Below are 16,731 nucleotides of genomic sequence, written 5' to 3'. Positions count from 1 at the left end.
TATCTCAAAAATAAATTTTCTAAAGCACATTTTGGCAATGTTTTGAGTATCCTTGGGGAAAGCAATAAATTCTGGAAAGTAAAGGAAGCACTTTCCTCTGTCTTTGCCTTGTAAAAGGGAATGCCTGCAATTTATGAAGAGTATATTAGACATTTTATCAGTCTCTTAGAATTTTCCAGATTTATTTATTGACTTAGAAGGTTTTAGTTTTGTCATTAATATGTTTTTTGAACTTTTGTGTTAGGTGGAAGTCCTAGCTTGAAATAAAAAGTTATGAAATTATATAATTATTTTTGATGTTGATCATGAATATATTTTTAAGATAAAGTGCTACTTGAAATCATGTCTGCAGGTCTTCTCCACTCTGGACAAAGTGATGCGTGCATCACAGGTCAACCAACTGAAGACGTTGCATGTGTTTTTGGAGCGGGAGACAAGTGAGGTGATGAGAAAACTGCAAAGCATGCGTCGAGAGGAGGTGAAAGCTCTATCTAAGATTCACAAAGATAAAGATGAAATGGTCAGGTGAGCAAATTACTCTGTAGCAATTTTATGTGTTTCTAATTTGATAGATAAGTTGTGAAATTTCAGTTGTAAGAGTTATTTGTAAATCAAAAAATATAGACTGTCTCTCAGAGGTTGGAAGGACTGAGTCCCAATTTTTTCATATTCATTATGGTGTATTCATATTGTACCTTTTATCAAAATAATCATACCTTTGTGAGGCATGGAGAAGTAAGAAGACTTGAGCTAAAACAGTACTAATATGTTCAGAATGTAGAAATTCATGATTTTATCTAGTTGAGAGAGTAATGGAAGCTGTAGAAAATCTCAGTATTATCTATATAAACATTTCCTTTTATATTTTTGGTGTTTTGCATTTAGAAAATTTAAAAATTCTATTGCTGGAATTCCTTTATAATTGATTAGGTTTCAAAGGTAATATGCCAAGATCTCCCGCCTTGGTTTCCATGTTTAGATGCATTATTAGAATTAGATATGAAATTCATGGATTATTCACATACGAGGGTGGTCCCAGAAGTACCCGGCCTGACTTAGGGATGGCGGTTGTTATTTGAAAAATATCACTATATTAGAAAATACGCACTCTAAAAAGTATATGTTTCAAGGTTGAAGACCCCAAGTTGTTAAGTAATTGTTTAGCAACCATAAATAGTGAACATTTTCAGTGAATTTGTGAAAATGGAGAAAATTGGTCATTGTTATGTGTTGTAGTACTTGTATTTGAAAGGCCTCAGCCCAACCAATATAAAAGCTGAACTGGATTCTACTCTGGGTGAGTCTACTCCTTTGTTTTCAGCAGTAAAATATTGGGTAGCCGAGTTTAAACGAGGCCGTATGAGCTCTCAAGACGAGCATTGCATTGGTTGACCAAATGAGGTGACGACTCCAAAAACGGAGAAGAAAATCCACCAAGTGTTACTGGATGATCATTGACTGAAAGTGCGCAAGCAATCACACATAGTAGGCATTTCAAAAAGTGCAGTACATCACATATTTACTGAAAATTTGGACATAAGAAAGCTGTGTGCAAGATGGGTGCCACGTTTGCTCACACTCGAGCAAAACCAGTGTCGTGAATATGTTTCAATTGAGTGCTAAGCAAAGTTTCACAGCAACAAAGCAGAGTTTTTGTGCCGTTTCATAACCATGGATGAAACATGGGTCCATTACTTCATACCTGAGACTAAAGAACAATCAAAACATTGGAGGCGAAGACCATTTCATCTACAGGCAAGGTCATGGCATCGGTTTTTTGGGATGTGCATGGGATTGTTTTCAATGACTATCTTGAAAAAGGAAAACTATCAACGGCGAGTATCATGCAAAATTATTGCAATGCTCAAAGCAAGCGAAGAAATCAAGCAAAAGTGGCTGTATTTGACTAAGAAGGAAGTGTAGTTTCATCAAGACAATGCACCAGCTCAATAATCTGTTATTGCAACGGCCAAAATGCATGAATTAAAATTTGAATTGCTACCTCATGCACCCTGTTTGCCAGATTTACCCCCTGGGATTATTTTCTGTTCACAAACTTGAAAAAATGGCTCTGTGGTCAAAGATTTTCCAACCGTGAAGAAGTGATGTCGGCAGTTTGGCTATTTTGAGGAGCAAGACAGTTCTTACTATAGAAAGAGTATCAAACTTATTGATTATCGCCGGGAAAATTGTATAGAGCTGAAAGGAGATTATTTTGGTAAATAAATACATTTTTTTCCAAAAATTTTGTGTTTTATTTGTTGGGTTGTGTACTTCTGGGACCCCTGTCTTATGTATCCCTAAACCTTTTATGGACTATAACCTCTTAGTTCTTTATTGAGTCATTCAATTTATACATGCTCCAATAGCAAGTCTCACTTGACATGATTTTTCAATTTTCATTTTAGTTTCATTTTGTGACAACTAATGTTGCACAATTTCAGTCTATTATGTTTTCCAGGCAGCTGAGCAATTATTTGGAATGCATAGCTAATTTTTGAAAATGCCTTTATTGGTTCATCAGATTAATTACCTGCTGCTTTTACCTAAATATAGGCTACAGGTTTTGTCTCGTAAATGAATATTTTGAAGAAATACTGTGGATAAAATTGCAATTTAATTATTCTTAATTGTGATATTGAATCATAAATTGAAAATTGTTGGCATGGTTGACAGTGGGAAATTGTTAACAGTAGCTATCCTATGTGTCATTCTATCAAAATCCAATTTAAAATACTTATCTCTCTCTAGTTAATTAAATATTTTTTTAACTCATCCTCAATGCAATTTTTAATTTGTGCTTATAAGGACATCTTCATCACTTCGTCAATATTTTCTATCAGCTAGTTTCTAGTATAGTTTGTTGGTTATTTTTAAAACGAATTATAACCTTATTGGATGATGGTTCTTTAGAATCAAGCGAGAAGTGGCTAGCTCAATGGTCGAGAAGGGTGTTAATGAAAGAGTGAGGCTGACTCAGGTGTATGAGAAGAAGAGGGAAGAGCTTGAGAGGCAGCATGAGGAGGTGAGACTTCGATTTGAAGAGGAAAAAAATAAGGTATGTAATAGTATTTTTCTTTAATTATTCTTCATTTGTAGAAGCATTTGATTGTTCAAAGTGATAATGATGTTCCAATTAAGTTAATTAGAGTTTCAGAAGATACTGTTAAATTTGAATTAGTAGCTTTTATTTAAATTGAAATAATTATTTTGATTCTTGTTATTTAATATGAGAAATATGTAATATTTGTTCAAGTTAATGTCACAAGTAAATGCAGTAATTAAGTTCCTTGATGAGGTATTAATGTTATGAATCAGGCCATGTGATGGATACACAGATAGCAGGTTCTTTTGGGGTGCTTGTAAAGATTTGATGATGAGCTAATTATCTTTTGGTGGCAATATGGTAAAAAAAGTTTGATCCTTGACTTATCAATGGCCCTGGACCTATTCATGTACCATTGCAAGCACAGGAGGTGAAGTTGAACTACAGCATATCATATTTAAAATATTTCCTCATGGTTGGACAACTGGTTTTAAAGATAATGTTCAAGTAATAATCTTTATTGAATCATTTATCTATCAATTATGTAAAAAAATGTTTACTCTTTACGCAGTGAATTTCATGTCTATAACTTGTTACAGAAGTAATTTGAAACTATAGCATTAGGGGCTTTTCTTGTTTCCTTGTTTTTGATCATATGTCTTCATCCTCAGTATATGGAAATTGGTAACTATTTATATTTTGATATTCTCAGAAGAAGGAACTGTAATGATTGTTTATAATTATTTTTCTCTTTGTTTCTATAATTCAGGCTCGTGCAGCTCTTCAGAAAGAATACGAAGGTAGATTCCCTAGGGTTGAAGAAGAATTGAATTACCAGGCAACACCAAGTACTGATGCCAGTATTTCTCAGTGACCTCAAAAGAGAAAATCTTTAATTGAAGCCAAAGGTAGGACTCACATCAGTTATATTATTGGTACTGCATATTTATGTACTACCAGTGTTTGTTTCTCAGTAGTGTTTGCATGCCTCCTGTCCCTGTATGAGACCTAACTATTGCATATTCTGTAGTGCTCGGTCTAATCAGAATTGTGGTGAAGTCTCTTAGCTTCTCCTTCATGAAGGGACCAAATTAAATGTTTGGAATCTCAAGGGAAAGTTTAAAGTTAAGATGTGAGAAAGCATCAAAACTTGTTCAATTTGGAAAAGTACTATTTGATTGAAATATTAATGCGTATCAATTCAAATTAAATATTAATTTTTTTGCCATTTTTCCTAATGGCCTTTGAACTTAAATATATTGTTCAATTTTTTTTCACTTTGATTTCCATTTAAAATTGCCTGAAGAATGGCAAATATGAATATTTATGCACTCTCAATCTGGCTTCTTGTCAACTCTATGTGGTTAAGACAATGTTAAAGATGAGTTGCCAGTCTTCGACTGTTTTATTGACCACACAATAACCCTTAGGTCTTTCCAAAAATTTCATTTTTTTTAATGCCTACTATCAATAATGAATAAATTCCAAGTAAATAAGCTAGTAAATATGCAGCACATAATATATTTGCATCTGGAGTGCCAAATGTATAAACCAGAATTATCAGAAAATAAATGAAGTAACTCAATATGAAAGTCCTCTACCTTAGGACTACATTAGGTATAATAGTACTGAAAAAATTTCCATGCAAATTTTAATAAAAATTACAAATTTATTGACAATAGTGAACAGGTTGAAAAAATGCCTTATGTAAATCAGCTTCTCCTGCAGGAATATTATTGGAAGTTGCCATCTGTCAATTATTTCTCAATCATGAGGGAATCTCTTCTCACCTGTGCCTGAAAATTATTAGCTTTGGAAGGGAAAAATTTTGCCATTAATTGTTTGTAACTTTATGCCATAATTTGAGCATGTACAAATGACACACTGTAATGCATGTGTATTTTAGTGGCACTAAATAGTAATAACATTACATTTTTCAAAAAGAATTTGAACTTAATCAGATTTCAGTTATTATAAATGTGATGCTTTTGAAAAAATTCTGTTACTCTTATCTTGGAACAGCTTATGAAAATAGGGCAATGGAAAAGAGTAATGCAATGTGGAGAGCCATCAACCTGATGGAACACAAAATTGTGAAATTTTATTATGAAAAATGTTTGTCATTGAGCAGACACAATTGATGAAGCTTTTGAGATGTGTTGCACCTTCTTGTCTCTCTTGTACTTCCTATCTCTGATGCCTGAAGGCAGCCTGAGTTCTACTATTGTAAAATGCAACAATTTCAGAGTGTAAAAATCATTCGCCTTGACTGGGATTCGAACCCACATCCCTCAATGTCCAGCTGAGTTCTTCAGTCTGTTAAGCTATTGTGGTCGAGGCAATTTTTTCATCTCAACGGTAGAGTTATTACCTCATGTATGAACTTAAGAAGGATCAGGAGCTGGTTTTGTGATTTTAAGCATTCCTAAGCTCAATTGCAATTAACTCTGGTACCTTATAGTTATTTGAAAATATCTCTTGCTATGTCATCATAAGGTCAAGCCTTTTAATTTAACTGCATGTCCAATGTTTGATAAATAATTATATCTATTAAATTTGACCACAGTGTGTGCGCAATCCTCCAGGTAACACCTGCATGGTGTTGATCAACAGTTCTCTTCCTTGAATTAGAATGAGAAATTTAAATCACCATAATGCAATGCATAATGCCTAAATATTTTATGTGAAGAGTGGGTTAGCTAGTATTTTTCATTATTCAGGATAATAATTTTTCTATCATGCCTAATAATAGATAACTGTATTGATATATCTTAATGTAATTTTTATTTTAATACTGAGTTTCATGAATATGTTATGCATTGAATTGAGGTATTTCTTCAATTTTCTTGGCCAGAAAAAGTTATTAGCATTCTACTTGCTAAGAAGAACTGAAGATCTCCCGGTAATGGGAAAAGTTCATGTGCTGAGCATTTTGCATAAATCTTTTATTGTACATTCCATTTAATTTTCATTTGATGCCATACGTCTTCCATGTATTCCTGCAACTCGAAAAGTTGGCAGGAGACTATTTTATCCTAATGAAGAATGAATTGCTCAAGTATTGTTTATATACTGGTATTATAGTTTCAAAACCTAGTGTCATTGACCTATTTTTTGCCTAAGGAATTATTATTACCATAAATTGTTTGGGTGTCTATTTTTAATTGGTATAGTCAAGATATCTTTGTCCAATACCCTGAATTTTGAGGAGGCATTTTACAGAGTACATTCAGGACAAATAATGGCCATAATACAAAAGTTAGAAGTTAACAAGAAGAGTAGGCTACGTATCCAAAATCAGTACAATATCAGAATGCACAAGTGAAGGTATCGAATGAAGAAACAGGATGGCAGTAAGAGGTAGGGGAGTAAGATAAGGGCTGTCGGTTATCATTCGTGCCTTTAAACATACAGGTAAAATAAATTGTAAGGAAGGGGAACAAACAATAAATTGCTAAGCATGGTTAGGGAAGAAAAGAGGTTGTTCAAAGGTTCAGAATTGGAATTAATAATTTAGACTTATGAGAGATTATTGGAAAAAGTAAATTTAAGAAAAAGATATCGCTACTTCCAAAATCTCATAATATGCCAAACAATAAGAGTAGATCATACAGCTAGCAATTATATAGATAATGATCAGATTCTTTTAAGAAATAATGTAAAATTAATTTGGTTTTCCTCAATTCATGTAGATGCATGTCATCCCACATGGTAAAAATAACGTGAAAACTTAAATGTATAAAAGTTGTTCTTTGCATGTGTTTTGTATTCAATCTCTTAAATTTTCTTATTTCTGCATAAATCATACTAAATTACTTTAATTAAAAATTACAATTCTCCAAAGGTTAACATCAAAGATTTATTTCATCCCATAATTTTGTTTTATGTTGAAATTTTTTTATTAATTGATTGCATATTAATTTTTCTAACATTTTAAAATCTCATGAGTAATATCTTTTTGCAATACAGATGTTCAAGAGTCTCAAGAGTAGGTGGGAATCATTGCTGAGTTTCACTGCTAAAGAGGATCCATGCAGATGTGCTTATTAGGACAGATATTGGTAAAAATGGGATACTGTTGTTTTGATCAGTATTATTTCCTGTGTGATAAATGCTTGGCATGGCAAATGCACAAAAATTCTTCAATGGTGCTTAAGGTATGATACTGAAGATAATATTAATGAAGAGGTAAAAGACAGCTTTTGTTATTAAGCCGTGTTACTTTTGTCGCAAAAAAATTGGCATTAGTTGGGTGGTCTTCCATTGGATAATTGTTGTTTAATAGGGAGTGAAATATGAGCCTAATGCAAACTGCTAATTGCTAGCAGTTTTTAAACTTAAAATTCTCTGGTTATACACCATCAGTGTTGGCCATGATGTATCAGAGAATGTTTCATTTTCTGCCAAGGATTTGATCTAACGAGCATTGCTTCAAAGCCCAGTTGTTTTGAGCTGTGAATAATTGAACTTCCATAAGTGGTTATGTGATGGCATAATGAACAATCAAACCAGATGCTATGTATTGATGACCAAAGAGCCATTAAAAATATAATGATGTGAATGGTTTCATTCATATCTTGACAGAAAGACAATCACGTTTAGGATCGTAGCAGGGTTTCAAATCAGGAACAAACCTTCTATAGGTCCCTACTGTGCTTAGATCCTTGTAGAGGGGAGTTATATGGTAATCTCCTTTAACTGTGCACAAAACAATAACTGGTTTTTACCTGCTCCAGTTAATTAGTTATTTATTTCTGCATTCGTAAAAGTCTGGCATAAAAGACTTCTTATTTATTTTTTTATATGTTTTCCAAAATCTGAAATGGTTGAATATAGCATCTAGGTTTTTTATGTTTATTGATGAAGTAAAAACTATTACTGTCTAGTTTTGATTTAAGCTATTGCTGCCATTTTGTTAAATTAACTCTGTAATAGATTTTTCCCTCATGTTTTATGCAATCATAAAAATATGCTAAACTATTTATGTGTACGTATTGTGTGTTTGAAATTTCTTTATCACTTTTACACTCACAGCACAGGTTTATCCTCCTCTGAAAAGCAGTAATTAACGCTTTTACTTTTATCCCACCTTATCACGTAATCCAATTTTAAGTCAGAAGTTGTTGTTAAGATTCTAAAATGCCTTGTTGTGATTATAGTTGACCTAATTTGTTCAGGAAGTTAGTAGTTAATATACCTCTAAGTGGCTGTAAATATATATTTTTTTTAGATTTTAGATCTTTATCTTTATACTTAGCGTGTAATGGGTAAATGTATTAAAATAATGGTAGATGAAATTATCTACATGTAATCTATGCTATGCATTTTTAGAAAATTCCAAATGTATGTCATTGTAGCTATCGTTGAATTGTAATATTTGCCTTCACTTCCACTTACTGCTCCATGTGTGAAATGCCATGCAAATCAAAAGTGGTAACCTGTTTATTTCTTGTCAAGAATGGCCTCTCCCTTAGAAGGTGTGATGCTTATCGCCATTTGGGGAAAGTATTGTGAATTGGAGCATGAACTTCTTAACATTCTATGGTGTTGTGAAATGAGTTATCAAATTTATCAAGGTTTGCATTCATGGCGTTGTTTGCCCATTCATCACTCCTTCATTTGTTGTTATTGTTGTTGTTACTGTTGTTGATTAGAGTAGGAAAATGTGAGGCTGCATTTTCAGCCAACGATGTTACTTTCAAAGTGGGGCAACTGCTCTATGTACGTGTCTTGAGTGAATCGGCCTATTTAAATTAATGTGTAGATCTTCTTGATATTATGTAGTCTTTCAGACTGATGTGATGCTGCATGAATATAAATCTCAGTACTGTGACAAAGGAACACTATATTACCTATGGATAGTTGTAGCAACGAAGGATATGAGAGTCTCCTTCTCAACAAATGTGGGAAAGAAGGCATTTTTACATGCCAGAGTTTTAGCCTAAATCATTGTCAAGTTTGTCAAAGACATCCTTTAACATCCCTTTTTATGCTCTATGTATATTTCCAACTTTGATTTTGAAACGAATTTTAACGATGTTTACAAGTATTGTTACTTTAAAATTGTTACATTTTCAACATCACATGAAGAAATATTCAACACAGATAATATGAAAAATGTTTATCAGGGCATTTTTAGAATAGGATTTTAATGTTTTGTTGTTGCTCAATATAAACTATCCAAAATGATATTATTTATATGAAATCGTTATGGTAACTCAATTGACTAAATACCTTTTGGCTATAATTAAATGCAAAAAAAGAAATCTATGCCTTTCTCAGTAGTCTATGTCAAGCATTCCAACTAAAGAGTAATATCATTTCAATTAGCTTGCGTGCTGCTTGCCATAATTGTTTGTCAAAAGGCTTACTGGGTAAAATTGTAAATATGCGTAAAATTTATCTGCATTTAATTATCTTTGGCCATCATAAATGAAATGTGTTTGCCAATGGAGAATGTGTGCCTTTCTCTTTTTTGTAAACCCCATTTGTTGAATTACCCCTGTTTATAATGTATAAAATACTAACTGTACTAACAACATGACATTATTGTTCTCATTCCAATCAGGTATGGTTTATACGAATGCATAAACGATTGAAGATTTTTCCTCTTCATGAACAGATGCAGTTAATTTATGCAATTTTCTATTGTACTATTCCACAATCTATAAATCTTGACCTTTGATACATGATATTATCGCTGGTTCCAATATTGATTTTTGATTTATTGACTCAAAATGTTTTTTTCACATTAATGTATTATAGTTTATTGTATGACGCTTTTGGGTAATTATGATGAAAATTTAATGTGATACAAGTTGCTGAATGACTATTGTGTGTGAATGTAAATAATTTTTATATCACTGGCAGTCTATTGTTGTGCAGTGTTGTTTGTGAGTTCCTAGGTATCATTAGAAAATTACCATTTACATGTGGTGACATTGTAATTTTCATATGGTCAGATTACAGTAGAAACACAACTGTAATTATTTTGTCTCCTTTTCTCTTGCCAGAATTTTTAATATTCAATGAGGAAATTTTTACCATCATTATAATTTTAATTGAGGGAAATATCATTTGAAACAGGACGTAGTTTTAATAGCGTAACCACCACTTAACGGTCTTTAAGTATGTTGCACTCCGATATTTTACTGTACAACTTTAGAAGCAATAAATGCATTTATGTGATGATGTGTAAAGTAAATAATAGATTGTGAAATGGATTTAGTGTGTGTCACTAATGCATAAAAATATGTTGTTACTAATCATTAACTTTAACCATTTTAATACAAACAAAAACACAAAATGTATACATCACTGTAAATAATATTTTTTTTTTATATTCAGACTATTTTTTTTCTATCCTACTTGCTACAAAATTCCATAAAATTTGCAAAGAATTTTTCAAAACTAAGTGAATAATACTACGTTAGTTTGAGCAAATGAATAAGCTGGCAGGCATGTTAAGTGTAAAATTCCGTTTTAATGATGATGGTGATTGAAACAGATGTCACAAATTTTGACATGTATTAGTTTCTATGCAACTTTAATTTTACTGCATGAGGTAATATTATTTTTTTATTATAATCTCAAAACAAAATGTTATCAGGGCTAGGTATTCTCATTCTACTTATTAGGGTAAATGATTTCAACTGGTCAGTTAACCAAAAATCTTTGTCATCAAAAGATGAATTATCATTTGAGAAAGATAAACAGTTTAACATTTGATTTTTATCACCCCTGCTGTAGTGTTAGTGTTTAACTCGTATCACGCTCATAAACGAAATCAGGTCAATGAAAGAAGTTCCATGAAAGTTGTTGAATTTAAAGATTCCTAATTATCTTAGTATTATTCAATTTTACATTTTGTAAATCCTGATTTTTGGGCATGATATTTCACGCTATATCTAGTTCCCAAGGCAAATTGTGAGGTGAGCAGTATCAAAATATGCAAGTTCAAATTCAAAAGCTACTTTAATTTTCCATTAATTTTAGAAAAGTTTGTGAACTCTTACAGTAACCCTTCTTTGATTAATCTCTCCACTGACCAAAGTTCAACTAAAATATTTATGATTTATGCACTTTCTGAAAAGCACTTTGTTTGAAAATATACTGAGGAATAGTATTCCTTGAATGGATTCCAAACAGGTTAGAATATAACATCATCTTTACCTTAGCATATCTTTTCCTGTTGGTTTCCCTACATTATATAATTAGTCCCTGGGTCGTAGCCAAAATATTTTTATTTCATTCATTGTCAAATAAACTTGGTGTGATCAACTATATGTTATTATTGGTAGATTATAAATACTCAATTTAAATACATTCAATAACTGCTTTATCTGTTGCCAGTGGTTCATAAATAATGCATTGTCAAATAGTGAACACAGTCATGTTTCTGGCCCTGTATACTTGTTAATAACGCCAAATGATAAGCAGCCATCTTTGCCCTTTCTTCAAAATGTCACTCACCAGAATTTAATGCCCTGGGGAATCGCATACTCGGGTGTAGATGGAAGTATGCGTTGTATTTGGCACAAATTGTAACTCGGCAATTTTCTTCTGAGTCAGTGGGTTTGAAATAATTATATTAAAAGACATTAATTTAGCACCAAATTTGCATTTTTAAATCCATTTAGGTTAGTTTTAACAGATGAAAAATTACTTCCATAAGAAGTATTTGAGTCATTTGAATTCCCTCTAAAATACTATCCCAGTATATATTTGGAAGTGATGGTAAACTTAAAAAAAGCAGTCTTAATCACTAATTTTCTTCCTTTTAGTGCAGCTATGATAGACTTTCAAAGGTTTAACTGTTTATCAAAGCACAAAAAAAAACTTGCTTTTCCTCACTGTCCCCCTCTCATTTCACCTTCACTAGTTTATAGTCTCATTCTCAAGTGATTTGTTGGCTTAAAATACCTTATGCTAAATACCAATGTATTTATAAACTTCTTTCACTAAGGCTTTTGGTGTTATCCGCTGGGTGAAAATTGTTGCTGTCTCAGGCACTCCCGCAAAATACTAGTGAAGAAGTCATTATTCCCTTGGAAATCATCGGTTTGCACTTTATTTAAACCTCATGCAGTTTTACTCCAATTCCGCAGCATTGTGATTCTGTTGCCCCCCAGGACCATCAATATGAAATATCTCAATCCCTCATAGCCTCAATGCCAAGAACATCTTCTGAATGGTAGATTTTACCCTCTATACTCAAGTGGAACACTTTGGTCAGCAAGAGTTTACACAAACATGTAACTTAGTCAAACTGTGATACCCCAAAATTGTACCTTGCCTTCAGACTTTCTTCAAATGGCATTTCCCTGGGTACCAACGTACCTACCACTCTGAACTTATACGCTTTGAGGTCATTTTTAAACTTTGACATTCTAACAATAACTTTGGGTTTTATTAGAATTTTCATCGTTAGCAATAAGTGTTTTAAAAGTGATTATTGTACTAACATCTGAATAATAACAGGTAATTCTCATACCTCCAGCATATGTGGCGTAATGGACTATTAAAGCAGTTTTCAATGTCCAAAAATCTGACCCCAAGACTTAATCAAAGTTGTGTTTAGAATAATTGAGTGATTAGTTCCCACCTATGATAGTATTGCCCTCTACATTGATGTACTTTTTGCTATTCATAGTTGAGATAAAACTGAATGGTGAGAAATAGGGTATAGTATTTTTGACAAATAGACTATACTTGTGAGCGTGAATAGGCTTTCTTTGTTGATAGAGAGCTTTAAATATGCCTCCAAAATTCTGTTACGAATGTTGCCAAGTTGAGTTTATAAAAATTGATGTTATTTCCATATAAAGTTCATTGACTCTTTACTTGGGGTATGGTAATTTGTTATTTGAATGAGTTCATTAATCGTACAAATTCAGAGTAAGAATGTGAATATAGTTCTTGCTCAATTGTTTTTTTTCCATCCACTCCACTCATCTGATAGTGGCATTCATGAAGCAATATTTTATTTAATTGCACCAATAAAATATTTATATTTTTTATGGTGAATTTGGACTTTAAATTTATTTTTAAAGTTTTTTTTTCAAATGTCATTGTTTCATTGTTACAAAGTTGTTGACACTGCTTTTTTTTAAAAACGTGTACATTAATTTGGATCAATGTAATGACCAAAATTATATGTTCGATTGGCATAAGTGAACTAGTCTGAATTAATAAATGCTTTTATTTGGATATTTGAATGTTTGCTATTTTAGTGAAGCAACTACAACTGCCTATCATAAAATATGCATGATACATTAAAACAGTGGCAACTTAATGCATTGTACAATCATTACAACATTGTCTAATCTCTTGTTGTTATCAGTGAAATATATCATGTCTCACACCCTAAATCTAAATTTCAGGTTTATTGTGTAAACACTTTCGAAATAAATTGTATAGCGAATCAACTTTCCTTACACATTAGGATGTCCCGCAAAATCCATTATCCATCTCACTCCCAAATTCTCTTCAACTGTGGATAATGAATTTCATGCAATCTGAATGAAGTATTCTTAGAATTCACTTAACTATGAGACATTTTTGGAAATTTGTGATTTCTAGAATTTTTCTGGAGTAAGTTATGGCTCTATGATGATAATCAAGTCACTCCAGAGTTATTGCAAAGAAAAAAAAGGAGATTTGAGTGCTTTAAGAGATTTACAAACGATCTGACAGCAAAGTGCTGAGTGCGCATAAAATCAGGATTTTAAAAAACATGAAATGGGATTTGATAAACAGTTAAAGCTAATGGTTTGCTGTTATTTAAAACAATCATTTTATTTATGAGTGCAAGAATATAATCACTTTCATTAATTAGTTTATTTCTTCTGTTTACTTCTGAATATCTCCTTTTACTTGTATCTCTAAATCCTGGACCAAATATGTTTTACTTCTGCATGCATCAATCTCTTTAGGCAAGGAATCATTTACTCCTTTAAATCTGAATTAAGTGGACTTAATTGTCAATGAGAAAAGTCTTCAAGATTGCTTTAACGTGGATCATGTCTATTTAATACAAATTTCACCCTCGGCATGATTTTTCCAATCCAATTAAGAAAAGCTCTTACACCTTGAGAATCTAGAATTATTTAAAGAATGGGACAATTTTTCATACATTTGCCTCATTTTTATCCATAGGACTATACTAATTAAAGATAAATAAATTTGGTAAACAAAAATATGCGGCACCCGCTCATGTGAAGGAAAAAAGGTGTTTGTGTTGAGTAATCAAAAATAAGGATCATACCTGCAATCAGTGTGCACTTGAGTAGGTCCCAACCGTCTTTGAACACTGGGAAGCGGCAGTGTACTCTTAAATTGTTGGGGAATATCTGTCACTGTCTCTTAAGGGAATTTTGTCGTTACTTAAGTAAAAAACAATGTTGGAAAATAAATTGTGAGAAATATGAAATATTTGAGAAACTATCATTTTTTTTGTTATTTCCAACTCAAATTACGTGGGATTGACATCTTGTTATCCGAATGAATTTGGCCATTTCTATCGAAAAACCTTTTTCTCTACAAATCAAATATTTTAGCTGCTAATGTATCAATTAAATCCTACTCCAATATCGCAGAATTCCTGCCATTATGATCTACAAATTATTTTGGTAATTTTCAAAGTGTTTTGGGGACTTTCAAATGTGGTCGAACTCAATTTTGGTCCTGTTGAATATGACCTTGATTAGTGAGTTCTCTCAATCCCATTTCAGAACCATTAAACCTATTTTAGGAAACTAGTTGAAATATTCAAATTTTTTTATGCTGTAAGTATGCTATTTGAAATTGATCCTTAAATTTTCTTTGGCGTGGCTATTAAATTTACTTTGATCAAAAGAGGCAAAAATGAGTGTTGAGATTGGAGATAGTAAATAGTATTAAGTTGTGTTGTTGCATGTGAACACATTTTGTGTAAAACATTATTAACTCTGATATTAAAGATACACGTGGCATTTTCATTAAGTCAGAAGTGAAGCAAGTTTGCTGTATCTTTCCTTTTTAAAAATGGATATGCAGCAAATGGAGGGTATCCAAATAGGTATATACTGTTACACTATTTCCTCTGGGACAATGACAGAAACAAATGCGAAGTTGCTGAAAATATTTTTTTTAAAGTTCAATGAAACGTTAAAAACAAACACTTTTGTTAATTAACTCGAAAATCACCTTAGTTTACTTGTGTCCGAAACACACTCCTTACTTTTCTTGCATACTTGATACATGACCTTCGCATATAATCTACCGAATGGAGGTCAAACAAAACAATGAAAGGTTTTGTTCTATGTTATATTAATTTTTTCATCATTTTGGCTTTTTTTGTCCAGTTTGATTGTTAAATACTCAGAAATAATATCTTGTGCAAATGCCGACCTGTGAACCTTGGGCACATTTTAATTTTACTAGAAAAAATGTTCCTTTAAGTAGTCTCAGCTGTTTAAATTCTTGCAACCCAAAAAATTATTAATATTGGGATATGGGATTTTTAAGAAGTTAATTTTTTAGCTATTATTTTCAAGGTTATTCAAGTGAATCATTTTAGTTTTATTCATTTTACTTTTATGACTGAAATAATTTACCTTTAGGGTGACCATTTAATTTTCTAAAGGGAAAATGAATCCAAAAACATTCATGTAAACAATCAAACGGTTTAAAAGAAACCATGACTGGAAAAAGCCTATATCGGCTTGTTTAGTAAGTCTTTTTTCTTTATTATGTATTGGCAAATATTTATATTCAGATGCTTCATTTCACTCACATAGCCAAAGAATATTTTGGCTGTTCAAATCTTCAAAATTAGTTAATAAAACGATATTTTGGCTGTAAGAAGAAATTGAAAAATAAAATGATTAACTGTCTCTAAAATTAAATCAGCATTTTACATGAAATATGTTTTGTGCCAAAATTTGAATTATATAAAAATGCTACATCCCTATTTTTTCATTGAATAACTTTGAAATCTTTTTCCAAATGATTCAGTTTCTTACTGTGAGCAAAATTTTATTGTGAAACTTTTGATAGTTTAAATATATTTTTTAATGTTATGGTGGAATTCATCTTTCTAATTGTGTTTTATATTTCTCATTTTATGTTACTATTTCGTAAATATCCTGTGCCTATGTTAATAATTCACAGAAGTTAAAATTTAATAAAGTTAATGCCCAAAAATAATGAGATACTTTAAAAATAAAACCCTCGTATCATTACATGTACGATTGCTGACGTAAAATATAAATTAGGTAGCAGTTTTTGTAGGATGAGATGATATGTATATTATTACAAATATGCTTTGGAGAGTTGGGGCCTTGGTAGTCCATTGAATGGAGTGCCATGCTCTGGGCCAATGACCAGGAGACCTAGGTTTGGTGTGTTAACACCTCTGGGGACCCTTTTAGGTGTGTGATTTTGTTGGTACCATATTTTTCTGGAAAACCGTGGAAAGGAAAGAAACTTGACTCCTAGCAGGTCATAAGCACTCAGCCTTATGTGTGAATTTGTGTAGGGCTAAGTATGATATGAAGTGCTATACCTTTCACCTATTTAACCAACATATGAGTTGGATTGGGTGGTTTTTTTAAAAGTTAAGGGAGTGTCATAGGAGAATGTATAAAGTGACTTGTGTAGGAGGGACGGTTCGAGAAGGGAGAAAGGATCAAATGTAAATTAAG

At 32.0% G+C, this 16,731-nt stretch overlaps 1 protein-coding gene across 1 annotated transcript in view; it reads left to right on the top strand.

Moving 5' to 3' along the window:
- Plc21C (Phospholipase C at 21C) overlaps positions 1 to 13,255 on the top strand; it is a 48,523-nt gene extending 35,268 nt beyond the window's left edge. The window contains exons 22-25 of the mRNA XM_071598461.1: positions 353 to 525; positions 2,914 to 3,058; positions 3,816 to 3,954; positions 7,016 to 13,255. Of these exons, the coding sequence (XP_071454562.1) occupies positions 353 to 525; positions 2,914 to 3,058; positions 3,816 to 3,920 (423 nt within the window). The 3' untranslated portion in view covers positions 3,921 to 3,954; positions 7,016 to 13,255. The remainder of the gene's footprint in view (positions 1 to 352; positions 526 to 2,913; positions 3,059 to 3,815; positions 3,955 to 7,015) is intronic.
- Positions 13,256 to 16,731: the final 3,476 nt, after the last annotated feature.

This window comes from Hetaerina americana, unplaced genomic scaffold (assembly GCF_022747635.1).
Source record: "Hetaerina americana unplaced genomic scaffold, ioHetAmer1.1.p SCAF_10, whole genome shotgun sequence".
NCBI lineage: Eukaryota > Metazoa > Arthropoda > Insecta > Odonata > Calopterygidae > Hetaerina > Hetaerina americana.
This window is presented reverse-complemented; position numbering and strand designations above follow the sequence as displayed.